The following is a 27089-nucleotide window of genomic DNA, read 5'->3' on the forward strand; positions in this document are numbered from 1 at the left end:
AGGATGGATAATGAGAACCTTCAAAACTAGGGATGCCAAGCTCATGACACTCTTCAGGTCGCTTGTTCTATCTAGGCTGGAATATTGCTGCACACTAACAGCACTTTTCAAGGCAGGTGAAATTGCTGACCTAGAAAATGTACAGAGAGCCTTCACGGCGCGCATAACGGAGATATAACACCTCAATTACTGGGAGCGCTTGAGGTTCCTAAACCTGTATTCCCTGGAACGCAGGCGGGAGAGATACATGATTATATACACCTGGAAAATCCTAGAGGGACTAGTACCGAACTTGCACACAAAAATCACTCACTACGAAAGCAAAAGACTCGGCAGACGATGCAACATCCCCCCAATGAAAAGCAGGGGTGTCACTAGCACGTTAAAACACAATACAATAAGTGTCAGGGGCCCGAGACTGTTCAACTGCCTCCCAGCATACATAAGGGGGATTATCAATAGACCCCTGGCAGTCTTCAAGCTGGCACTGGACAAGCACCTAAAGTCGGTACCTGACTAGCCGGGCTGTGGCTCGTACGTTGGAATGCGTGCAGCCAGCAGTAACAGTCTGGTTGATCAGGCTCTGATCCACCAGGAGGCCTGCTCACAGACCGGGCCGCGGGGGCGTTGACCCCCGGAACTCTCTCCAGGTAAACTCCAGGTAATCACCTAGTAGTAAATTAGCATAAGTTAAAGCAAGCTCCAGGCTTTGAATTGAGTTCAAGTAAGATAACAGCTCTTATCATGTAAACTAAATGAAATATGTAAAAAAAAAAAGGGTTAGATCTTCCGTCTCCGGCAGCAAGTAGGAGCATGCGCGTGGGGACTTTGGTACATAACCATTATTGCGACTACCTCCTGCCTTCTACTTGCTCTGCGGCTGTCATTGACGACGCTTGGGGTTGCTACGCTACATTAACTCTTCTAAGCTTCCTGGGTAAGTATTAGTATACGAGAGCAAGTATGTGGTTGTCACTGCTGGTTCTGGATGACTGTGGTTCGTCCCTAGCAGCTATTAGTTCTTCAGAATAGACCTTGAGGGAGGATTTTTGGTGTCGGTGAAGGGTTCTTGTTCCAGGGAATTGGACCTTTCTTGGATTGAACCTGAATATCTCCCATTTCCCCCAGACTGTATGACTCCTACGAGTTTAGCGTTCCCCGATAAATATAACAATAATATAATCATCAAAATAAATGAATTATGAACATTCCCCCTAGAAATTATTATAACCAAAAGGAAGAGCTAAACCTCTAAGGGGCAAATAGGTCCTGAGGATTTATAGGAGTAAAGTAGCCCAAATTCCCTGGATCCAGAGCCCTTCACCATAAAGGTACCCTTCCCTATGAAGGGATTTCCCTCTCAAAGGTGTGTCCTGATGATCTGGGGAATTGATATTAAAATGTAACCGACCTTGTAATAAGACATCTTTGTTAGCAAGCTCGTTCTTCTTTGCTCGTTTAGTACCTTCAAGGGTAGGCTGCCTTGATGTTAACCCAGAGTTTAGTACCTTTAAGGGTAGGCTGCCTTGATGTTAACCCAGAGTTTAGTACCTTCAAGGGTAGGCTGCCTTGATGTTAACCCAGAGTTTAGTACCTTCAAGGGTAGGCTGCCTTGATGTTAACCCAGAGTTTAGTACCTTCAAGGGTAGGCTGCCTTGATGTTAACCCAGAGTTTAGTACCTTCAAGGGTAGGCTGCCTTGATGTTAACCCAGAGTTTAGTACCTTCAAGGGTAGGCTGCCTTGATGTTAACCCAGAGTTTAGTACCTTCAAGGGTAGGCTGTCTTGATGTTAACCCAGAGTTTAGTACCTTCAAGGGTATTCTGCCTTGATGTTAACCCAGAGTTTAGTACCCTTCAAGGGTAGGCTGCCTTGATGTTAACCCAGAGTTTAGTACCTTCAAGGGTAGGCTGCCTTGATGTTAACCCAGAGTTTAGTACCTTCAAGGGTAGGCTGCCTTGATGTTAACCCAGAGTTTAGTACCTTCAAGGGTAGGCTGCCTTGATGTTAACCCAGAGTTTAGTAGCCTTCAAGGGTAGGCTGCCTTGATGTTAACCCAGAGTTTAGTACCTTCAAGGGTAGGCTGCCTTGATGTTAACCCAGAGTTTAGTACCTTCAAGGGTAGGCTGCCTTGATGTTAACCCAGAGTTTAGTACCTTCAAGGGTAGGCTGCCTTGATGTTAACCCAGAGTTTAGTACCTTCAAGGGTAGGCTGCCTTGATGTTAACCCAGAGTTTAGTACCTTCAAGGGTAGGCTGCCTTGATGTTAACCCAGAGTTTAGTACCTTCAAGGGTAGGCTGCCTTGATGTTAACCCAGAGTTTAGTACCTTCAAGGGTAGGCTGCCTTGATGTTAACCCAGAGTTTAGTAGCCTTCAAGGGTAGGCTGCCTTGATGTTAACCCAGAGTTTGGTACCTTCAAGGGTAGGCTGCCTTGATGTTAACCCAGAGTTTAGTACCTTCAAGGGTAAGCTGCCTTGATGTTAACCCAGAGTTTAGTACCTCAAGGGTAGGCTGCCTTGATGTTAACCCAGAGTTTAGTACCTTCAAGGGTAGGCTGCCTTGATGTTAACCCAGAGTTTAGTACCTTCAAGGGTAGGCTGCCTTGATGTTAACCCAGAGTTTAGTACCTTCAAGGGTAGGCTGCCTTGATGTTAACCCAGAGTTTAGTACCTTCAAGGGTAGGCTGCCTTGATGTTAACCCAGAGTTCCATCCAAGAACCAGATCTGCCGTACCTTTGTTAATACCAAATCTGACGACCTGCCACTTATCCCATTTCCCCCGGTGTTGCATGACTCCTACGGGTTTAGCGCTTCCCCATGAATATACTTATCTTACATTGTGGTAGCTGTATGACCCTTGTGGGTTTAGCGCTTAGTTTTAATTGTTGTAATAATAATTTCGTTGTAATGTTTTGTTAAATTTAGTTCAAAGTTAACTTATCCTAACATTGCTAAAATTTATACAGCAGAAATAGTTTAATTGATCTAACCTATTTAAGAATTACTGTAACTTAAGCTAACGGTTTTTCATGGGGAGTGAGGAGGGAGGTAAGGGGAAGAAGGGAAGGAAAAAATCTTCAGAGGATCCCAGTTATCCTCGTCCATGCTTTTGAGTATTTTGTATGTAATAATAATAATAATAATAATAATAATATTTTTATTTACTACAAGTACATGTACATGGTATACAGTCCTAGCTGACATCAATGACATAATACTATATAGAAAGCCCCTTGTTATGCTCAGCATTTCGGGCAAATTAGGTCAGTTTTGTCCCAGGATGCGACCCACACCAGTCCACTAACACCCAGGTACCCATTTTAAAGTGATGGGTGAACAAAAAAAAATTAGCTTTCCTTCAATTTTTTAATATCCGGCGCCAGTTTCAGTGCACACTTTTGAACTTTATTGAGTTTCGCTTTGCGTGTTTAGGTGAGGGTTTCACAGTGGTTTTGCATAATCAATGACTAAACTAAGTGCACGTTTACGACGAGGTGATCTGAAGGAGTCATTAGTATTCTGAGATTCAACTTAATGTTTGCCAGCCCAACAGTTACAACTCAATATGTATATATATATATGTATATATATGTATATATATATATATATATATATATATATATATATATATATATATATATATATATATATATATATATATATATATATATATATATATATATATATATATATATATATATATATATAGAGGTACCACCTCTATAGCTGGATTGGGGACCCTCATCCTCAGAGAAGACAATTAACGTACCTCAGGGAAAACTCTAGGTTCTCCCCGGAGCTGTTTGAATATTTTCTTCTCCTACCACCCCCTATATATTTTATATTCTATGTGAACATTTATTAATAAACAGAATACATTTACAGAAAAAACAAACATGAATACAATGGCACAATGTGTCAAAGATCATGAATTTCTTCCAGCTCCTCCGAGGCTGGATGCGAGCCAAGTATGCAGCAAGCATTTCCCCTCTGGATGGCTACGCTGAGGCGCTGGAACATGAAAGAGGCTGCCCTTGCGTCCCTGGTGGTGTCTATGAGTCTGGAACCCAATTCTTTAAGGAAACGTGTGGCATTTTTTCCCCATGATCCCAAGGTCTCTGATCCCACTGGGACAAATTTATACTGTTGGCTTATGTCCCTGTACTTGCTGATCTTGTACTCCTCCCTGTGGTCAGCAGCTCCTCCCTGTCGCCCCACACTGTGATGGATATAGGTGTCAGCCAGTGTGGACACACAGGTATAGTCCCATGCTAAGAGCTTGCCATTCTTCCAAGGATAGATGGTGATCCCGTCGGGCCGATTTGCTGAGTTGTGGGTATTGTTGGCTGCTAGTGATCGGGACTCCCTCTCGGCTGGGTATCCAGCTGTAGCAAGGGTTCTCTTAATGATGTCATTGACCTCTTTGTGTCTTGCATGCCAGCCCTTGGTTTTTGAACAGTTAAGACCATGTAGACCCTATTGGTCTGCTTGCACTTCGCCGCAAATACATGTATATTCTGTGTGAATTGGGGCAGCAAGGCACAGAGCCACTGCAATACGGAGGGTCTTAGGGTCGAGTCGCGTTCCCATTGCCGATATGGGAACTGTTTGGAGGAAGTCCCCGGAGTGATGTGCGCTCACAGCCTGGAGACGGGCAATCTCCCTATCTGATGTTGCAGCCCTGAGCATGTTGGCAAGCACCTTTTCAGCGATTGGGCCATCCCAGCTTGACTGTTTGTGAGCCAATGCTGCACTAGTGTTTGGTGCTGGAGCAGCAAGAGTCTCCCATTCAGTGATGGCACTGGCATAGCTAGGGTCTTCTATTCCTGCTGAGTCACTGAGGGTATCAGGAAGAATTTGTCTTATCAACTCGTTTGATGCTATGGAAGAGGATAGGAAAGCTGGTAGAGCAATCTGGGAGGATCTGCGTACTCCTAGCCCTCCAAGCCTGACCGGAAGTGAGGCTTGCAACCACTGTCCATCTTCAAGGGAAAGATTCAATACACTAGCATGGTCTTAAGGAGAGAGCCATACTCCTTGAGTTTTGGACTGCTGAAGGCTGGGGAGCATCTCAGAAAGTAGGTAAGTTTTGGGATTGACAGGCACTTGGTGAGTAGGTAGAAGGCATCGTGTGTGTCAATGTCTTTCATCCTGCTTTCCATCGTCCGGAGGTCTGAGACTTTTTTTTCTAGGATCAGATCGATGGCATTGGACCCAAGAGGAGCACCAAGGAGAGTGCTATTGCCTGGATCAATGGCTCGTGCTCCTGGTAAAACGGCGCTAATATTCTGGATCATCTGTTGATTGGTAGAAACTATTTCACATTTGGCGGGGTTTAAAGAAAGGCCCAGGCTTTCTCCCATTTCTTTAATTTTACTGATGTCCTCTAGGAGAGATTCTGTTGTGCCCGCTAGGGTACCATCGTCCAGGAACTAGATATTGAGCTCGCTGGAGAGGGCAGGGTGACCCAAAAAAGAAAGAAAATCTCCAAAAACAAAATACTTTCATCATCATTCAACACTTTCACATCACTCACACATAATCACTGTTTTTGCAGAGGTGCTCAGAACACAACAGTTTAGAAGCATATACGTATAAAGAGACACAACATATCCCTCCAAACTGCTAATATCCCGAAATCCCTCTTTTAGAGTGCAGGCATTGTACTTCCCATTTCCAGGACTCAAGTCCGGCTATATAAAAATAACCGGTTTCCCTGAATCCCTTCACTAAATATTACCCTGCTCACACTCCAACAGATCGTCAGGTCCCAAATACCATTCGTCTCCATTCACTCCTATCGAATACGCTCATGCGCGCCTGTTGGAAGTCCAAGCCCCTCGCCCACAAAACCTCCCTTACCCCTTCCTTCCAACCTTCTCGAGGATGACCCCTACACCGCCTTCCTTCCCCTACAGATTTAAATGCTCTCCATATCATTCTACTTTGATCCATTCTCTCTAAATGACCAAAGCACATCAACAACCCCTCTTCAGCCCTCTGATTAATACTTTTATTAACTCCACACCTTCTCCTAATTTCCACACTCCGAATTTTCTGCATAATATTTACACCACACATTGCCCTTAGACAGGACATCTCCACTGCCTCCAACCGCCTCCTTGCTGTTGCATTCACAACCCAAGCTTCACACCCATATAAGAGCGTTGGTACTACTATACTTTCATACATTCCCTTCTTTGCCTCCATAGATAACGTTTTTTGTCTCCACATATGCCTCAATGCACCACTCACCTTTTTTCCCTCATCAATTCTATGATTAACCTCATCCTTCATAAATCCATCCACCGACACGTCAACTCCCAAGTATCTGAAAACATTCACTTCTTCCATACTCCTCCCCAATTTGATATCCAATTTTTCTTAATCTAAATCATTTGATACCCTCATCACCTTACTCTTTTCTATGTTCACTCTCAACTTTCTACCTTTACACACACTCATCCACTAACCTTTGCAATTTTTCTTTAGAATCTCCCGTAAGCACAGTATCATCAGCAAAAAGCAACTGTGTCAATTCCCATTTTGTATCTGATTCCCCATAATTTAATCCCACCCCTCTCACGAGCACCCTAGCATTTACTTCTTTTACAACCCCATCTATAAATATATTAAACAACCATGGTGACATTAAACATCTCTGTCTAAGACCTACTTTTACCGGGAAGTAGTCTCCCTCTCTTCTACACACACTAACCTGAGCCTCACTATCCTCATAAAAACTGTTTACAGCATTTAGTAACTTACCACCTATTCCATATACTTGCAACATCTGCCACATTGCTCCCCTAACCACTCTATCATATGCCTTTTCTAAATCCATGAATGCAATAAAAACTTCCCTACCTTTATCTAAATACTGTTCACATACATGCTTCAATGTAAGCACTTGATCCCTACCCACTCTGAAACCTTCTTACTCATCCACAATCTTACATTCTGTCTTACCTCTAATTCTTTCACTTATAACCCTACCGTACACTTTTCCTGGTATACTCAGTAAATTTATTCCTCTATAATTTTTACAAACTCTTTTGTCCCCCTTCCCTTTATATAAAGGGACTATACATGCTCTCCGCCAATCCCTAGGTACCTTCCCCTCTTTCGTACATTTATTAAACAAAAATACCAACCACTCCAACACTGTATCCCCCTCCCTGCTTTTAACATTTCTGTCATGATCCCATCAGTTCCAGCTGCTTTACCCCCTTTCATTCTACGTAATGCCTCACGCACCTCCCCCACACTCACATCCTGTTCTTCTTCACTCCTAAAAGATGGCATACCTCTCTGGCCAGTGCATAAAATTACCGCTTCCCTTTCTTCGTCGACATTTAAAAGTTCCTCAAAAATATTCTCGCCATCTACCCTAAACCTCCATCTCCTCATCTACTAATTCCCCTACTCTGTTTTAAACTGACAAATCCATTCGTTCTCTAGGCTTTCTTAACTTTTTTAACTCACTCCAAAATTTTTTCTTATTTTCATTAGAATTTCTTGACAGTGCCTCTCCCACTCTATCATCTGCTCTCCTTTTGCACTCTCTCTCCACTTTCTTCACCTTTCTTTTACTCTCCATGTACTCTACTCTTCTTATAACGCTTCTGCTTTGTAAAAACCTCTCATAAGCTAAAATTTTCTCTTTTATCGCACCCTTTACTTCATCATTCCGCCAATCACTCCTCTTTCCTCCTGCACCCACCCTCTTATAACCACAAACTTCTGCCCCACATTCTAATACTGCATTTTTAAAATTATTCCAACCCTCTTCAACCCCCCCACTGCTCATACTTGGACCAGCCCACCTTTCTGCCAATAGTTGCTTATATCTCACCCGAACTTCCTCCTCCCTTAGTTTATACACTTTTACCTCCCGCTTGCTTGTTGTTGCCATTTTCCTCTTTCCCCATCTACCTCTTACTCTAATTGTAGCTACAACTAAATAATGATCCGATATGTCAGCTGCCCCTCCATAAACGTGTACATCCTGGAGCCTACCCATCAACCTTTTATCCACCAATACATAATCTAACAAACTACTTTCATTACGTGCTATATCATACCTTGAACATTTCTTTATCCTTTTCTTCATAAAATATCTATTACTTATTACCAAACCTCTTTCTACACATAGCTCAATTAAAGGCTCCCCATTTTCATTTACCCCTGGCACCCCAAATTTACCTACTACTCCCACCACAACATTTTTACCCACTTTAGCATTGAAATCTCCAACCACCATTATTTTCACACTTGGTTCAAAACTCCCCACGCATTCACTCAACACTTCCCAAAATCTCTCTCTCTCTCCTCTACACTTCTCTCTTCTCCAGGTGCATATTCGCTTACTGTAACCCACTTTTCACATCCAGCCTTTATTTTACTCTACATAATCCTTGAATTAATACATTTATAGTCCCTCTTTTCCTGTCATAACTTATCCTTCAACATTATTGCTAGTCGTTATTTAGCTCTAACCCTATTTGAAACCTCTGACCTAATCCCATTTATTCCTCTCCACTGAAACTCTCCCACCTCTTTCAGCTTTGTTTCAATTAAAGCCAGGACATCCAGCTTCTTCTCATTCATAACATCCACAATCATCTCTTTCTTATCATTTGCACAACATCCACGCACATTCAGACTTTCCACTTTGACAATTTTCTTATTCTTGTTCTTTTTAGTAATTATTACAGGAAAAGGGGTTACTAGCCCATTGTTCCCGGCATTTTAGTTGACTTTTACAACACACATGGCTTACGGAGGAAAGATTCTTATTCCACTTCCCCATGGATAATATATATATATATATATATATATATATATATATATATATATATATATATATATATACACACATATATATATATATATATATATATATATATATATATATATATATATATATGTATATATATATATATGTATATATATATATATATATATATATATATATATATATATATATATATATACACACATATATATATATATATATATATATATATATATATATATATATATATATATATATATATATATATATATATATATATATATATGCACTTTCATTTGACAGGGTTGGTGTAATGCATACATGTATGCATTTTTGTCTTGATATTTTATTCAGTCCTGGTAAGTGCAAAGTAGTGAGAATGGGGTAAGAATTGAGAAAACCGGACGTAGAATACACACTGGGAGATGTGGCTGTTGATAACATGCAAAAAAATCTACGAGAAACATCTCATGAAGCATATCACCAGAAGTATATAGCAGCTATATTATTTCAGCGGCCTATGAAAACCTAGCTAATCTAAGATCTGGTTTCAGAAACCTGAATTGAAATTAATTTAGGACAGTATACATAACCGATGTTACGTACATGTTGGAGTATGCAGCTTCAGCATTTGACCCACATCAGACTCAGCGTATAAAAATAGAGATAATCCAGAAACTCGTAACGAGATTGATACCGGAATAGGGGGGAAGGGGTATGATGAACGATTAGAGATCTACAGTGACGTTCATATTAATTGGGACAATAATGAAATAAGACATTTATTTGGGAAATAAATGTTTATTTGAAAAATACACGGCAATGATATGACAGATAATTTATTTAATAAAAGATATGACTACCGTTTGCTTTTTATAAGCATTACTACACGCTCTGGCAGAATCAACCAATGTTGAACACATTTTGGCAAGTTCGTCGTCGTGGTACTAAGACCTTATAACAGCAGCAGTTAACTTCACAGTTGAACAGTCCTGTTTTGCGATACTGCCTTTGGTTACTGTCGATAGATTTTTCAAATAGGTTGAGGTTAGAGTTTCCAGGTCAATTTAGAACGCTTAGCCCTCTCTCGTCGAAGAATGTCAGCATTTTTCTGGAAGTGTGGCATGGAACAAGATCATGCTAGAAAATGCCTTCTCCATCAGGAAAGTCTATCTATAATGAGAAGCAAATGAGTTGCCAGGATTGCGTTGTATTTGTCACTGTTCATCGTTCCCTCAACATTAACAAGCTGTCCAGGGCCTTCAGCAGTGAAACTACAAAAACAAAAACAAAAATCTTAGGTGTTTTGGCGCTTATTGAATGTGTCCATCCCGAAGAGGTTCGTCTTTGCTCCGTCTCACTGTATCCATTCATCTGTCGTCCATCCCTTATGATCGAGTGCCCACCGCAGCCATTTTTTCTTCATAGTAGCAGTCAATAATTGTTTCTTTACCGGTTTTCTGGCAGTTTTGCCAGCTTCAAGAGCCTTCGTCGAACAGGTGAAGAAGCAACATTTACACCAGCTGGAGCCAAATCTCTCCGTAGATCTCTGCTAGCTTTCTTGGGATCCTTCACACTATTTCTTATGATAAGCTTGTCAATGTGAAGTGTTGTCTTGCGTTTTCTTCCACATCTTCCTCGACGCAGCGCTTCACAATCATCAGTGTCCTCAGCTCTCTTCAGAATCTGAGCAACAGTTGGCTTTGCTAGACTCAGATTTTCTGCGATCTGTCTGATACTTAAATCGGCATATTTTCTAAACTACAATACTTGCGTGCTTTCCAGGTGTAACATCCATCATGAATTTCAACAGTAATCATGAACTGAAGGGAAACTTTGGTGAAACCACAATCATTCACAGAGCATGCTTGCGGGAATAGCCTTACAGAACAATAGCTGTTGTAGCACGGACGAGAGTCTCAGGGTAACTCCACAGTTGGATGGTTGCCAGGAGTCGGTAGCAAACTTCTGAAAATTAAAGAACCCAGACTACATTAAGTAAGCCGCAGACCAAAACATATGAGATATTAACAAAATTTAGCCCTCTCCCAATTAATCTGCACACTACTGTATACAGAATTCAGTCTGACAATACTAAAAAAGAGGAGTACCAAGGGGAACATATGATATTTAGACAAATTGCTCAGGGAATGTGATTAGTTAGGAACAACAAACTGTTTGAGATGAGATTAAAAGGAACCAATGAATGTAGATAGCAATTAAAAAATGCAAATGAAACATAGGGAGACAGTGAATTGCTCTTTGTGAGAACTGGAAAGCACTTTTCGAAGGATAGTGGAGCCAACCTCTATGAATCAACCTATGCAAACTCGACTAGTTGAGTGTACACAACAGTACTAACTTCCCACACAGGAGCCATCAAGTCGGGTCGATTGTAAAGAATATTCAGAGCATACATATTATTTTCATGTCAAGTGGACGAAGCTCTTTTTTTTTTACAAAGCCATTAGCTTGTGTGCATAAGTATTTGTCCAGCAGTTCTCTTTTTCAAGTAGTTTTTTTTTTTTAATGACAACTTCACCCTTCAGGCTGGGTGCCTTAATACCGAAGGGTCCTTGAAATATGGAATTTGAGCTACACACACCATTCCTCGAATCAAACCTGAATTACCTCCCATTCCTAGGCGCTATATTCTCCTTACAGCTTTAGTACTTTCTCCCTAGATACACTAATAATGATGATAATAATAATAGTGGTAATATAATTGTGGTCTGCATTTCCCTCGGAGAATACATCCACTATAATGGGAAGAATCAAACACAGAGGTATGAACAAGCTCTGGGAAAAAAGACTGGCAAGAAATGACAATAATCCTACACCACCTGAAAACACTTCTAGAGCAGAGGCACGGACATGGCCTCTACTCCAGAACAACAGATATTAGAGCCAGCAAATAAAACTCCCCTAAATTCCACCAATATAACGACATTTGTCTTTGCAAACATACAGGGTCTAAAGCCGTCAACAAACAACAAAATTTCTTACATCACGGGACTGCTCACGGAGTCAAATACAATGTTTGCAGCATTCACAGAGACACACATAAAGGATCATTATGACAACGAAATATGGATTCCTGGTTATAACCTGTTCCGATGCGACAGACTAAACAGGTAACAAGGGGGGGTTGGCCTGTAAGTCACAGAGTCGCTCATTTGCACAGAATTACTGAACACCTCAAATGATGTAGTTGAAGTTTTGGCGGTAAAGATTGAAAACCAAAACCTTGTCATTGTGGTAGTATACAAGCCTCCAGACGCAACTTCCTAGCCATTCCAGGAGCAGCTTGAGAAAATTGACCACTGTCTGGAAAATCTTCCAACTCCTGCCCCAAACATCTTACTACTAGGAGATTTCAACTCGTTTTAGCAGAGATCACCCCGGGAGGCAGCTAAGCTGAAAATTTGCACACACACAAACTATTAAATCTCTGCACCAAATTCACCTTAAGTCAGCAAATAGTGGAGCCTACAAGACTAGAAAATACGCTGGACCTCATCTTCACCAACAATGACGATCTGATACGTAATATAACTGTATCAAAGACAATACACTCAGATCACAACATGGTACCGACATGTATGCACAGGGCTTCTGACCAGCAAAATGTGAGCAGTCATGAAGATCTCTTCACGAAATTCAGTTTCAACAGCAAAAATACAATGGGATCAAGTAAACCATGTCCCAAATGAAACAAGCTGGGAAGATATCCTAAACAACACAGATCCGAACATTTGCCTTGAAAAAATGAATTCTGTGGTTCTTGAGATCTGCTCAAGACACATTCCATTAAGAAAAATAAAGAGAAGATGTAAACTAGAAAGAGAGAGATGTTCCCTATACAGACGAAGGCGAAGAGTCACAGAGCTGCTGAGTGGGGCCAATATGTCTGAAATAGGAAGGGAGGCACTAGTCAATGAAATTGCAAATATCGAACTTAAGCTGAAGGAATCTTATAGGAGAAAAGAATCACAGGAAGAGCTAAAAGCCATAAAAGAAATTGAAAAAAAAATACTTCTTCTCTTATGTCAAATCTAAAGGAAAAACAACATCCAGTATTGGGCCCCTGCTTAGGTGGGATGGGACATACACAGATGATAGCCAAGAAATGAGTGAGATACTAAAGTCCCAGTAGGACTCAGTGTTCAGCGAGCCACTGCCCAGACTAAGGGTCGACAATCCAAATGAATTCATTATGAACGAAACCCAAAATTTGGTCATCCCAAAAATCTCGGATATTATTCTAACTCCGCAAGACTTTGAAGAGACAATTAATGACATGCCCATGCACTCTGCCCCAGGCCCAGGCTCGTGGAACTCTGTGTTCATCAAGAATTGCAAGAAGCCCCTATTGCGTGCCTTCAGCATTTTATGGAGAGGGAGCATGGACACAGGGGTCATCCCACCCACACTAAAAACAACAGACATAGCCCCACTCCACAAAGGTGGCAGCAAACCATTTGCGAAGAACTACAGACCGATAGCACTAATATCCCATATCATAAAAATCTTTGAGAGGGTTCTAAGAAGCAAGATCGCCAACCACCTAGATACCCATTAATTGCACAACCCAGGGCAACACGGGTTTAGAGGTGGTCGCTCCTGCCTGTTCCAGCTACTGGACCACTATGACAAGGTTCTGGATGCTGTAGAAGATAAACAAAATGCAGATGTAGTATACACAGACTTTGCAAAAGCTTTCGACAAGTGTGACCATGGTGTAATAGCACACAAAATGCGTGATAAAGGAATAACAGGAAAAGTTGGTAGATGGATCTACAACTTCCTGACAAATAAATCACAAAGAGTAATAGTAAACAGAGTAAAGTCCCAGGCAGCCATGGTAAAAAGCTCTGCTCCACAAGGCACAGTACTCGCTCCCATTCTATTCCTCATCCTTATTTCTGACATAGAGATGTAAGCCATAGCTCCGTGTCTTCCTTTGCGGATGACACCCGGATTACCATGGCAGTGACCTCCATCGAAGACACTGCGAGACTCCAAGCGGACATCAACCAAATCTTCGAATGGGCCACTCAAAACAATATGAAGATCAACGAGGAGAAATTTCAACTACTCAGATATGGGAAACTTGAAGAAATTAAAAATGTGTCATGGTATACAACAAATTCTAACCATACAATAGAGCAGAAAAGTAATGTGAAGGACCTGGGAGTGATAATGTCAGAGAATCTCGCCTTCAAAGACCACAGCAATATATCTACCTCATCCGCTAGGAAATGATAGGATGGATAATGAAAACCTTCAAAACTAGGGACGCCAAGCCCATGATGATTCTCTTCAAATCGCTTGTGCTCTCTAGGCTGGAATACTGCTGTACACTAGCGGCCCCCTTCAAGGCTGGCGACATTGCAGGCCTGGAGAGTGTACAGAGAACTTTCATGGCACACGTAAGTACGATAAGGCACCAAAACTACTGGGAACGGTTCAACGTCCTTGATCTGTATTCCCTGGAACGTAGGCGAGAGAGATACATGATAATATGCACTTGAAAGATCCTGGAGGGATTGGTACCAAACCTGCACACGAAAATCACTCCCTATGAAAGCAAAAGACTCGGCAGGAGATGCAACATTCCCCCGATGAAAAGCAGGGGCGCCACGAGTACACTGAGAGACAACACAATAAGTGTCCGGGGCCCAAGACTGTTCAATTGCCTCGAGGCATACATAAGGGGGATTACCAATAGACCCCTGGCTGTCTTCAAGAAGGCACTGGACAGGCATCTAAAGTCAGTACCTGACCAACCGGGCTGTGGTTCGTACGTCAGCTTGCGTGCGGCAAGCAGTAACAGCCTGGTTGATCAGACCCTGATCCACCATTAGGCCTGGTCTCAGACCGGGCCGCGGGGTCGTTAACCCCCGAAACCCTCTCCAGGTAAACTCCAGGCTTTCATTACCACTACTCGTTCGTACGGCCGGGTCGCTATACTCTCCACTCGTCCGAGAGCTCGGAAGGTCAAGTCCCTTACGGAGGACTCATCTGTTGAGGCACCATATAGAAATATTACTCAAAATTATTGGATGAAATAGCTTATTGACGACAAGTATGAAGACAAAGACACAACTTGCAAAACAAACTTTTATTTATTTTCAATAAAAGCTTGTTCTGCAACCCGTCTTCATCTTCAGATCAAAATTAATGCCAGATATCCCACACTCTGTATAGCCCTTGCGGATTAGCGCTTCTTTTTTATTATAATAATAATAATGCCTGTTATAAATAGCTCTTTATGACTGTAAATTGCTTAACTAAAGGAACATTGGCGGTACAATTCTTGCTGTCACAGCTGATAGACAAACACTAAAATAGCACACCAAGTAGAATCGAAGGTGTGTGTCACATGTACTACATACCTGAGCGTGTATAACTACTTCACACAAAAACTCTACATGTTAAATTAGCTGAGAAAGTTATTAGTTGCAGCATAGCCTCTTGTGATCCAAACTGTGTTATGCTTGTCATGGCCGCAGCGGCAGCAAGCATAACATTACAGGCACCTCCCTGCTTTAATACATAATATATACCACAGGTAGTATGTATAATAGATGTTACTGTATTGATAGTCGTACGCAAAATTTAATAAATAACATTAGTCAACAAAGCAACTTACAGCGTTGAACGTCAGAGTTCGCAAACCCATTCTAAGCAGGTCGTGCTTATAACTGATGTAGCGGTCACTGCTACCTCGTTGTCTTCTGCTACTTAACTCGGACACTCGTCCACTTCCACCCCAACCACGTCTTTCGACAAGCCTGCCCAAATTCCCAGACGCCTTAGTCCACTTGGCCATCAATGCACTTATTGGCCACTTTATTAGGTACACCTATACATTTTCTCGTTAATGCAAATATCTAATCAGTCATTCACGTGTGAGCACCTCAGTACTTAAAGGCATGCAGACATGGTGAAGAGGTTCAGTTATTGTTCAGACTGAAAAACAATGGGCAATGTGATGTGACTTTGACCGTGGGTTTAATATCTCAGAAACTATTGATCTGGAATTTTCAAGAAAATTTGCAAGAAAACATAAAACATCCAGTGAGTGGCATCTGTGGGCTAAAACGCCTTGTTAGTGGGAGAGATCAGAGGAAAATGGCCAGACTGGCTCTAGCTGACAGGAAGGCCACAGTAACTCAACCACACGTTGGAACAGTGGTATGCAGAGGAGCTTCTCTGAACATACATGTCGAACCCTGAGGTGTATTTCTGCTGCGACATGAAGATAGTAGGGTCAGAATTCGGTGTAAACCTTTGGGATGTAGTGGAACAGGAAATTTGCATTATTATTATTATTATAATGACAGGAGAGCTAAACCCGTAGGATTATACAGCGCATGTGGGGGGATGGAAGGTATTCAGGCTCAATTCAGGGAACTGGAGCACAGATCCAATTCCCTAGATCAAGAGCCCCTCACCAGCATCAAGGAACCTCCCTTGAGGGGAGGAAATTTGCAGCATGAATGTGTAGCTGACAAATCTGCAGCAATTGCGTGATGCTATCTTGTCAGTATGGTCTAGAATCTTTAAGGAATGTTTTTAGCACCTTGTCGAATCCATGACATACACCACACATGAAAATTTGAGGCGCTGTATATTTTGATCTTCACTGGTCCAGATCCTCCAGATGCCACATAGGTAGCAGTGACACTCTTCTATGAATAAATTATTATTAGTAGTATTATTATTATCGTCATCATCATCAATTTAAACGCTAAATCTGAAAGGATCATACAGTGCTGGAGGGAGGGATGTGTGAAAGTAGGAATGTACGAAGGGTAGTAGTAAGGGGGGAGCATGGATGTGCGAGGGTAGAGGTTAGTGAAGGTAGGTAAGAGTGGGAGAGTAAGATGCAAATCAAAACTGGTGCAACAGGTTAGTTTCTGTTATAAAGTCAAAGAGAGAATCTGAATCAGAGATGGGACTTGCCGCGACGAGGCGGAGACATCAACAGTGAATCCTGTCAGAACGTTGATAGACAGGACAATCTAATGTAAAGAACATAATTATTTCCTTTTATCCTAATATAAACATTAATAACCTATTTTTTCCCTCCACCAACCTTAAAATAAAGATAATAGAGTTTGAAAAAAAAAATGGAGAAGTGAAGAAACTGACGTTGAGTACCAGGTCAAAACATTTATATATCGAGGATGGTGCTAGGCTGCACCATGACACCATCATCATTGTGTTGGAGACAGGAGGGGCGGGGTTGTACACTGATAACAAAACATTATCGAGCAGCGTCGTCTATAACCTCGCTGCTAATCGACAATTCCCTCATAATAAATTAACACCGCAACACTTTTTATCTTTCCTAGCGGCCGCTCTGGAAAATTCTTGGTACAACCAGTTATATTGTCTGCCATCGATACTGTCAACATATTATTTCAAGAAGTGAGCGTAAGCTAAACATCTTTGTTTTTTAAAGTTTTTTTTCTATAATTATTAATGTATATATATGTAGCATATATGATTACCTGGCAGCAGCCTGAAGAAAATGAACCCAAGGAATAATTTAGTGTATCGCAATTTCGTGCGTTCGCGTGTATTCATGTAGTCTCACCAGTGTACACAGGTTGTTCTGTCAGTAGGGGTCGAGCTGGAACTCTTGGACCTCGCCCTTGTTTATCGATTACCTGGTGTGGCTTACTTCCGGTTCCTTTTGAGAGTTATCATATCTAACAGTGAATCCAGATGTAGAGTTAGCGACAGGTTTGGTGTGTTCATCCCCAGGTCTTTCAATCTTAGTTTTAATGTTATTTAATGTATTTTATTTTTTTATTTTGCTCACACTCCAACAACACATCAAATCATAAAAACCATTTCCTCTTCTCGCTCCTAACACTCGCACAAGTGTTGGATGTCCAAGCCCCTAGTACTCAAAAGCTCCTTTACCTTCTCCCTTCAACTTTTCCTAATCCCTATCGCTCCTTCTCAACAACTCATCCCTCTGAATAATATACCTTTGGTAACTCCACACCTCCTAATCTACAACCTCCGTGTTCTATGCATAATATTCACACCACACATTGCCCTTAAACACGGCATCTCTACTGTCTCTAACTTCCTCTTTGCTGCAACATTCAAAACCCATGCTTCACACCCATAAAACATTGTTCCACTATACTCTGGTACATTCCCAATTTTTGCCTCCATATATTAAGTTCTTTATTTCCACAGTGCACTACCCAGCTTTTTATCCTAGTCAATTCTGTGGTTCACTTCATCTATCATAGAACCATCTGCCGACAAGTCCACTCCCAGATATCCGAACATGCTTACTTCCTCCATACTCCTTCCCTCCAATCTAATAATTATGTAAAATTAATGAGAATAAAAATAGATGAGAATAGGGAAAGGCTGCAAATTGATCTGGACACACTACAAGACTGGTCAACTAAATTGTTGCTGGAATTTAACCCCAGCAAGTTCAAAGGGATGGGACCAGAAGATCGAACATGGCATACAGGCTCAGGGGACAAGGCTGAAGACCTCAATCAAGGAGAAATACCTAGGGTTGAACATAGTGCCTAACATATCGCCAGAGGTTTACAACCGCATGACCTCTACAGTCAATGCTCGTCCGGCAAATCTAGGAGTAGCCTTCAAGAGCTTCAAGAAAGAGACATTCTGGGACAGTCATATATCATTTGTAAGGCCCATCGAGTATGCAGCACAGGTATGGAACTCATACATTTAAAAACGTGTTATAAAACCGGAGAAGGTGCAGGAGTATACAACGACAATAGTTCCGAAGCAACGGGGAAGAAGCTACGTAAGGCTAGCGGAATTGAATCTAACGGCATTGAAGGAGAGAAGAACCAAGGAAGACTTGATAACAAGCAAAACGCTTAGGCAGATTGATAGGAGAAACAGGAACAGGCACTTTAAGAGGCAGGAAACGGGAACTCGGGAACACAGCTGGAATTTAAAGACAGATGAACCATAGGGCTGTCAGGAAATATTAGTCTTAGTTGGTCGGGGAGTGGAACGACTTCGACGAAGTGGTGAAGGCAGGTTCCACATATAGTTTTACGAGAAGGTATGGTAAAGCCCAAGGATCTAGGAGGGAGTATATCTGGCAACCGGCAAGTTGAGAGGCGGGGCCAGGAGCTAGGATTCGGAACCCTTCAACCACGTATAGGTGAATCCACCCCCCCCCCACACACTGCACTTGGTCACAAATAAATCTCGGTAATAATATAATGATAAGTTGCTCAAACTTATGTCAGTTTTTCTCTCATTCTTTCAGAGGTGGTTACTCTTATGTGTTATGTCTGAATGTCAGCGCTGCCAAACTTGTGGTGAAGAGCACAACTCCAGCTCACTTCAGCCAGCAACCGGGTGAGAGAAGGTAGAAAAATGATATTAACATCATTCTGCTTCGCGTCTGACTCTTTCGGAGAGATGCCTTGATCCAGGTGATGGGCTCTCGAGGCGAGGAATTGGAGTTACCTTCTCCTTCCTCGGCTCGAACCTGACTACCTCCTATTCCATTGTAGCTGTACGACTCCTATGGATTTATCACTTCCTATGAATATAAATAATAATATTAATAATAATAACAATAATGATAATAATCCATATTTATTTATCCGCCCATTTGTGATTTACTTGTTCGTAATACTGAAAAATATGTAATGTATAAACGTTAGTACTGCATTTTTTTGTAAATGTTATTGCTGTTTATTGTAGGAATAATTTGTGTTATTGAGCAGCAACTTGGGATACTGAAGGTAGATAGTGTTTCACAGTGTGACGGTAGATAGTGTTTCACAGTGTGACGGTAGTGTTTCACAGTGTGACGGTAGATAGTGTTTCACAGTGTGACGGTAGTGTTTCACAGACTGTGAGGGTAGTGTTTCACAGTGTGACGGTAGTGTTTCACAGTGTGACGGTAGATAGTGTTTCACAGTGTGACGGTAGTGTTTCACAGTATGACGGTAGATAGTGTTTCACAGTGTGACGGTAGTGTTTCACAGACTGTGAGGGTAGTGTTTCACAGTGTGACGGTAGTGTTTCACAGTGTGACGGTAGATAGTGTTTCACAGTGTGACGGTAGTGTTTCACAGTATGACGGTAGATAGTGTTTCACAGTGTGACGGTAGTGTTTCACAGACTGTGAGGGTAGTGTTTCACAGTGTGACGGTAGTGTTTCACAGTGTGACGGTAGATAGTGTTTCACAGTGTGACGGTAGTGTTTCACAGTATGACGGTAGATAGTGTTTCACAGTGTGACGGTAGTGTTTCACAGACTGTGAGGGTAGTGTTTCACAGTGTGACGGTAGTGTTTCACAGTGTGACGGTAGATAGTGTTTCACAGTGTGACGGTAGTGTTTCACAGTATGACGGTAGATAGTTTCACAGTGTGACGGTAGTGTTTCACAGTATGACGGTAGATAGTGTTTCACAGTGTGACGGTAGTGTTTCACAGTGTGACGGTAGATAGTGTTTCACAGTGTGACGGTAGTGTTTCACAGTATGACGGTAGATAGTTTCACAGTGTGACGGTAGTGTTTCACAGTGTGACGGTAGTGTTTCACAGTGTGACGGTAGATAGTGTTTCACAGTGTGACGGTAGTGTTTCACAGTGTGACGGTAGTGTTTCACAGTGTGACGGTAGATAGTGTTTCACAGTGTGACGGTAGTGTTTCACAGTGTGACGGTAGATAGTGTTTCACAGTGTGACGGTAGATAGTGTTTCACAGTGTGACGGTAGTGTTTCACAGTGTGACGGTAGATAGTGTTTCACAGTGTGACGGTAGATAGTGTTTCACAGTGTGACGGTAGTGTTTCACAGTATGACGGTAGATAGTGTTTCACAGTGTGACGGTAGATAGTGTTTCACAGTGTGACGGTAGATAGTGTTTCACAGTGTGACGGTAGATAGTGTTTCACAGTGTGACGGTAGTGTTTCACAGTGTGACGGTAGATAATGTTTCACAGTGTGACGGTAGATAGTGTTTCACAGTGTGACGGTAGATAGTGTTTCACAGTGTGACGGTAGATAGTGTTTCACAGTGTGACGGTAGTGTTTCACAGTATGACGGTAGATAGTTTCACAGTGTGACGGTAGTGTTTCACAGTGTGACGGTAGATAGTGTTTCACAGTGTGACGGTAGTGTTTCACAGTGTGACGGTAGATAGTGTTTCACAGTGTGACGGTAGTGTTTCACAGTGTGACGGTAGATAGTGTTTCACAGTGTGACGGTAGATAGTGTTTCACAGTGTGACGGTAGTGTTTCACAGTATGACGGTAGATAGTGTTTCACAGTGTGACGGTAGATAGTGTTTCACAGTGTGACGGTAGATAGTGTTTCACAGTGTGACGGTAGATAGTGTTTCACAGTGTGACGGTAGTGTTTCACAGTGTGACGGTAGATAATGTTTCACAGTGTGACGGTAGATAGTGTTTCACAGTGTGACGGTAGATAGTGTTTCACAGTGTGACGGTAGATAGTGTTTCACAGTGTGACGGTAGTGTTTCACAGTATGACGGTAGATAGTGTTTCACAGTGTGACGGTAGTGTTTCACAGTGTGACGGTAGATAGTGTTTCACAGTGTGACGGTAGTGTTTCACAGTGTGACGGTATATAGTATTTCACAGTGTGACGGTAGATAATGTTTCACAGTGTGACGGTAGATAGTGTTTCACAGTGTGACGGTAGATAGTGTTTCACAGTGTGACGGTAGTGTTTCACAGTATGACGGTAGATAGTGTTTCACAGTGTGACGGTAGTGTTTCACAGTGTGACGGTAGATAATGTTTCACAGTGTGACGGTAGATAGTGTTTCACAGTGTGACGGTAGATAGTGTTTCACAGTGCGACGGTAGATAGTGTTTCACAGTGTGACGGTAGAGTGTTTCACAGTATGACGGTAGATAGTTTCACAGTGTGACGGTAGAGTGTTTCACAGACTGTGACGGTAGTGTTTCACAGTGTGACGGTAGATAGTGTTTCACAGTGTGACGGTAGATAGTGTTTCACAGACTGTGAGGGTAGTGTTTCACAGTGCGACGGTAGATAGTGTTTCACAGTGTGACGGTAGATAGTGTTTCACAGACTGTGAGGGTAGTGTTTCACAGTGCGACGGTAGATAGTGTTTCACAGTATGACGGTAGATAGTTTCACAGTGTGTCGGTAGAGTGTTTCACAGACTGTGACGGTAGTGTTTCACAGTGTGACGGTAGAGTGTTTCACAGACTGTGAGGGTAGTGTTTCACAGTGTGATGGTCGAGTGTTTCACAGACTGTGACGGTAGTGTTTCACAGTGTGACGGTAGATAGTGTTTCACAGTGCGATGGTAGAGTGTTTCACAGACTGTGACGGTAGCGTTTCACAGTGTGACGGTAGATAGTGTTTCACAGTGCGACGGTAGAGTGTTTCACAGACTGTGACGGTAGTGTTTCACAGTGCGACGGTAGATAGTGTTTCACAGTTCGACGGTAGAGTGTTTCACAGACTGTGACGGTAGTGTTTCACAGTGTGACGGTAGAGTGTTTCACAGACTGTGACGGTAGTGTTTCACAGTGTGACGGTAGATAGTGTTTCACAGTGCGACGGTAGAGTGTTTCACAGACTGTGACGGTAGATAGTGTTTCACAGTGTGACGGTAGATAGTGTTTCACAGTGTGACGGTAGAGAGTGTTTCTCAGTGCGACGGTAGATAGTGTTTCACAGACAGTGTGACGGTAGATAGTGTTTTCACAAACTGTGTCGGTAGATAGTGTTTCACAGTGCGACGGTAGATAGTGTTTCACAGTGTGACGGTAGATAGTGTTTCACAGACTGTGACGGTAGATAGTGTTTCACAGTGTGACGGTAGATAGTGTTTCACAGTGTGACGGTAGATAGTGTTTCACAGTGTGACGGTAGATAGTGTTTCACAGTGTGACGGTAGATAGTGTTTCACAGTGTGACGGTATATAGTGTTGAACAGTGCGACGGTAGAGTGTTTCAGAAACTGTGACGGTAGTTTCACAGACAGTGTGACGGTAGATAGTTTCACAGTATGACGGTAAATAGTGTTTCACAGACAGTATGACGGTAGATAGTGTTTCACAGACAGTGTGACGGCAGATAATGTTTCACAGACAGTGTGACGGTAGATAGTGTTTCACAGACAGTGTGACGGTAGATAGTGTTTCACAGACAGTGTGACGGCAGATAATGTTTCACAGACAGTGTGACGGTAGATAGTGTTTCACAGTGCGACTGTAGAGTGTTTCACAGACTGTGACGGTAGTGTTTCACAGTGCTACGGTAGATAGTGTTTCATAGACAGTGTGACGGTAGATAGTGTTGCACAGTGCGACGGTAGAGTGTTTCCCAGACTGTGACGGTAGATAGTGTTTCAGACAGTGTGACGGTAGATAGTGTTTCACAGACAGTGTGACGGTAGATAGTGTTGCACAGTGCGACAGTTGAGTGTTTCACCGACTGTGACGATAGATAGTGTTTCACAGTCTGACGGTAGATAGTGTTTCACAGACAGTGTGACGGTAGATAGTGTTGCACAGACAGTGTGACGGTAGATTGTGTTTCACAGACAATGTGACGGTAGATAGTGTTGCACAGTGCGACGGTTGAGTGTTTCACCGACTGTGACGATAGATAGTGTTTCACAGTCTGACGGTAGATAGTGTTTCACAGACAGTGTGACGGTAGATAGTGTTTCACAGACAGACTGTAAATAGTGTTTCACAGTGTGACGGTAGATAGTGTTTCACAGACAGTGTGACGGTAGATAGTGTTTCACAGTGTGGAGGTAGGTAGAGAGTGCTTCATAGAAAGGCTCTCGCCGCAGTGTGACTATATAACAGGATAACGCCACCACCTACAGTAATCTCACCAGCAGTAGCATCAGCATACCTACAGCAGTGACATCACTAGCAGTAGTGCTGCCACCTCCATCATTAGCATCTCCAGCAGTAGCACCACCACCTTCAGCATCAGCAGCGCTATTAGTAACATTACCAGTAGTAGTGGCCCCACCACTGCTACCTGCAGCAGTAGCATTCCAACTAGCATTAACGCCATTATTTGCAGCAGCAGCAGCAACAGCAGCAGCAGCAGCAACAGCAGCAGCAAGCGGTCATGGCAGCGTGCGTCCCATGTATTATCTTAGTGCTAGCGAGGGCGTCCCTGGCCCAGCTTACCATAGGTGAGTGTCTTTATCATGTCTCCTGCTTATACTCTCATACTGTACATGACTGTTGAAAAATATAACTTGAGAATTCAACTTCTGAGCGTCTTCAAACTTAAATATGATGGTGCATTTGGGGATACTGGTCTATGTGCCATAACTACATAACTAGGGGAATACATCTCCTGATTGGGTTTAAACTTGCAAAGTTGGTGTGTCTCACTTAATGGACGGTTTTAGTTGATTCTGGGAGGTGTGGATGGAAATTTGCTATTTTTATTGAAGAAACGGGATAATAATTTTCATTCGATAATTTTTGAATGCCTCGTCTGATTTGTGTGCAACCCTGATATTTAGCTACATTATAAATTTATGCTCCACTCTGTACTATTTTTTTGCATGTATTGCAGAAAAGGTGGTTGGGCTTATGGTATACGAGGATATGCTTCTCTGATCGCACAGAGACCGAAACGCATCTATTTTTGAAATGTCAGGAGTTCACTTAAAATGGCTGTGGAAATATGCTTCTTTTTAGCAACACCTCACAATTTGGAAATGAAAATTGGGCGATGGTTCGATGCGTCCTGGACCATTATCATGTTTGTTGTGAGTGAGAAAGAAGAAAAAGGCAGTAGTCAGTTCAGAGGAAAAAGAAGTGAGGAGAAACCGATCAGGTCAAGTCACGCATTTTAAAAATTAACATTTTAAATAATGTACAGACAGAGGCGAGCGTCAGAAACAAAATAGTAGCTTGGATTTATATCTGAAATATTATATACATGAACTTGTACATCAAGAAGCTTCTATGAAGGTTCAAACTGGGATAGATAATTTTGGAAACGACTAACATATGGGATAGATATGGTTCTTAAAATAACAGGCGAGACCTTTGTAAGTATCAGCAAAGTGAACACATCTTTTCAGTTTTTTCATTCGGATATAGGAGAAGAGTTATTAATAAAATGCAAGTTTAATATGTAAAGTACCAAGGGGGGTTACTAATAGTTTGTAAATTTGCAAATACAATTAAGGCGAAGCACAGGTCTCGTCCCTATGAAGTGGGTTTGAGACAAAAGCCCTTTTATCATGAGAGACGGCAGAATTAAAAGCACTAGGACAGCCAGTCCTCCTGTAGGTCTAATTGCAAGCAGCATTACTTAATAGAAGATAGTGGTTCATTTGTCAGGGAGTAACGCAGTCTCCTGATGCAGGTGTTTGATCAAATGCTCGCACGTTCATTACTCTAAGATCCACTAGCCTACATGGTGATGTATCCTTAGATAAGAAGTTGATACCCACACGGGTGTTAGGAAAATATGAAAACAAGGAAAAGCAAAGAAAATGCTCGCCAGATTCATATTTTTTTCTTTCTAGAGTTGCTACTCCAGTATGCTCCAGTGCCTGACTAGGGCAAAAATAATCATTTTTAATTTAAGCATCATCAAAAACTAGATACTATCCCTAGCACAGTGATGAACACTTCCCGTGTTACAGTGAGCACGCTGGACGAGTCACTGCAGGAGGGTGTGGCTTGGCTGGATGAGGCTGTGTCGCAGGCGCAGAAGACAACGGGGCTCACACTCTTGCAGGTGGTGGTGAAGGTGTCGCTGGACGCTGCTGAAGACGACTCCCAGCAGAAGTGTAAGGCTGGGGTCACGAGAGTGCACGGAGTGGAATGGGTGGGTGGGTGGGAGGGGAACAGTAAGTTAGATAAAATATCAGGTAATAAACCAAACTGAAATAAAGTATGCAATCTGATAAGCCATACAATAGAGCAATTAAAACAATACAGCAACCCAGGTAGGATGATAACACTAGCTGGTACAATAAGCTAGACGAACATAAATAATACTTTTAGACAATATTGTAAGCCACTGACGTTAATCAGATTTCAGACTTCTCGGGGACTTACAGTATGTGGAACCTACCCCTTTCCCAATGGAAATAAGTTACTCTGTCTGACTTTTTGGGGTTATCCTAGGTTCTCTACACATATGCTGCTATGTATGATAATTCTATGTAACTGTATTTGTGTATACCTGAATAAACTTACTTACTTACTTACCCTGCCAGACTCCTGACTGCTCTGACTCCATGAGGTAGTAATGTTTTCTCTGACAGTGTGCTCGGCGCTGTACAATGGTGTGGCGGTGGTGGTGGACGTGACAGCTGGTGGGTGGACGCAGGCACGGGAAACCGCAGCCACCTACGGCATCCCCTACGTCAGGGTACAGCTTTCCAACTACCAGTGGATGACCGCCACGGAACACTTCCTGCTGAGTCGCAATGCTACCGACGCCGCCCTCATCTTCACCTCAGAGGCCCGTCAGTGATTCTGTGTGTGTGTGTACTAACCTAGTTGCGGTTGCAGGGGTCGATTCACAGCTCTTGGCCCCGCCTCTTCACTGGTAGCTACTGGGTCACTCTTCCTGCTCCATGAGCTTATCATAACTCTTCTTAAAGCTATGTATGGACCCTGCCTCCACTACATCACTTCCCAGACTGTTCCACTTTCTGACAACTCTGTGACAGAAGAAATACTTCCTAACATCCCTGTGATTCATCTGAGTCTTCAACTTCCAATTGTGACCCCATGTTGCTGTGTCCCATCTCTAGAACAGCCTGTCGTTGCCATATCCCTCCCATCTCTCTTGTCCTCCAGTGTCGTCAGGTCGATTTCCCTTAACCTCTCCTCGTAGGAGATGCCCCTTAGCTCTGAGACTAGTCTTGTTGCAAACCTTTGCACTTCCTCTAGTTTCCGTACGTGCTTGGCTAGGTGTGGGTTCCAAACTGGTGCTGCATACTCCAATATAGGCCTGATATACACGTTGTACAGGGTCCTGAATGATTCCTTATTGAGATGTCGAAATGCTGTTCTTAGGTTTGCTAGGCGCCCATATGCTGCAGCAGTTATTTGGTTAATGTGCTCCTCAGGAGATGTGCCTGGTGTTATATTCACCCCAAGATCCTTTTCCTTAAGTGAGGTTTGTAGTCTCTGCTCCCTAGACTGTACTCCATTTTCGGTCTTCTTTGCCTTTTCCCAATCTTCATGACTTTGCACTTGGTGGGGTTGAACTCCAGGAACCAGTTTCTGGACC

General features: G+C 42.4%; 1 protein-coding gene across 3 annotated transcripts in view; it reads left to right on the forward strand.

Moving 5' to 3' along the window:
• Window positions 1-855: 855 nt before the first annotated feature.
• The window catches only part of Ir8a (Ionotropic receptor 8a), a 64832-nt gene continuing 38598 nt past the window's right edge, over window positions 856-27089 (forward strand). For 2 of the 3 annotated variants that reach the window (XM_070085155.1, XM_070085154.1), the window contains exons 1-5: window positions 856-937; window positions 19096-19187; window positions 23895-24009; window positions 25486-25632; window positions 26113-26316. In XM_070085155.1, coding sequence (XP_069941256.1) covers window positions 23943-24009; window positions 25486-25632; window positions 26113-26316 — 418 coding nt within the window. In that variant the 5' untranslated portion in view covers window positions 856-937; window positions 19096-19187; window positions 23895-23942. Of the gene's footprint in view, window positions 938-19095; window positions 19188-21953; window positions 24010-25485; window positions 25633-26112; window positions 26317-27089 lie in introns of those variants that run through there. The other variant, XM_070085156.1, reaches the window with a different exon arrangement.

The sequence above is a fragment of the Cherax quadricarinatus genome, chromosome 15, assembly GCF_038502225.1.
Source record: "Cherax quadricarinatus isolate ZL_2023a chromosome 15, ASM3850222v1, whole genome shotgun sequence".
NCBI lineage: Eukaryota > Metazoa > Arthropoda > Malacostraca > Decapoda > Parastacidae > Cherax > Cherax quadricarinatus.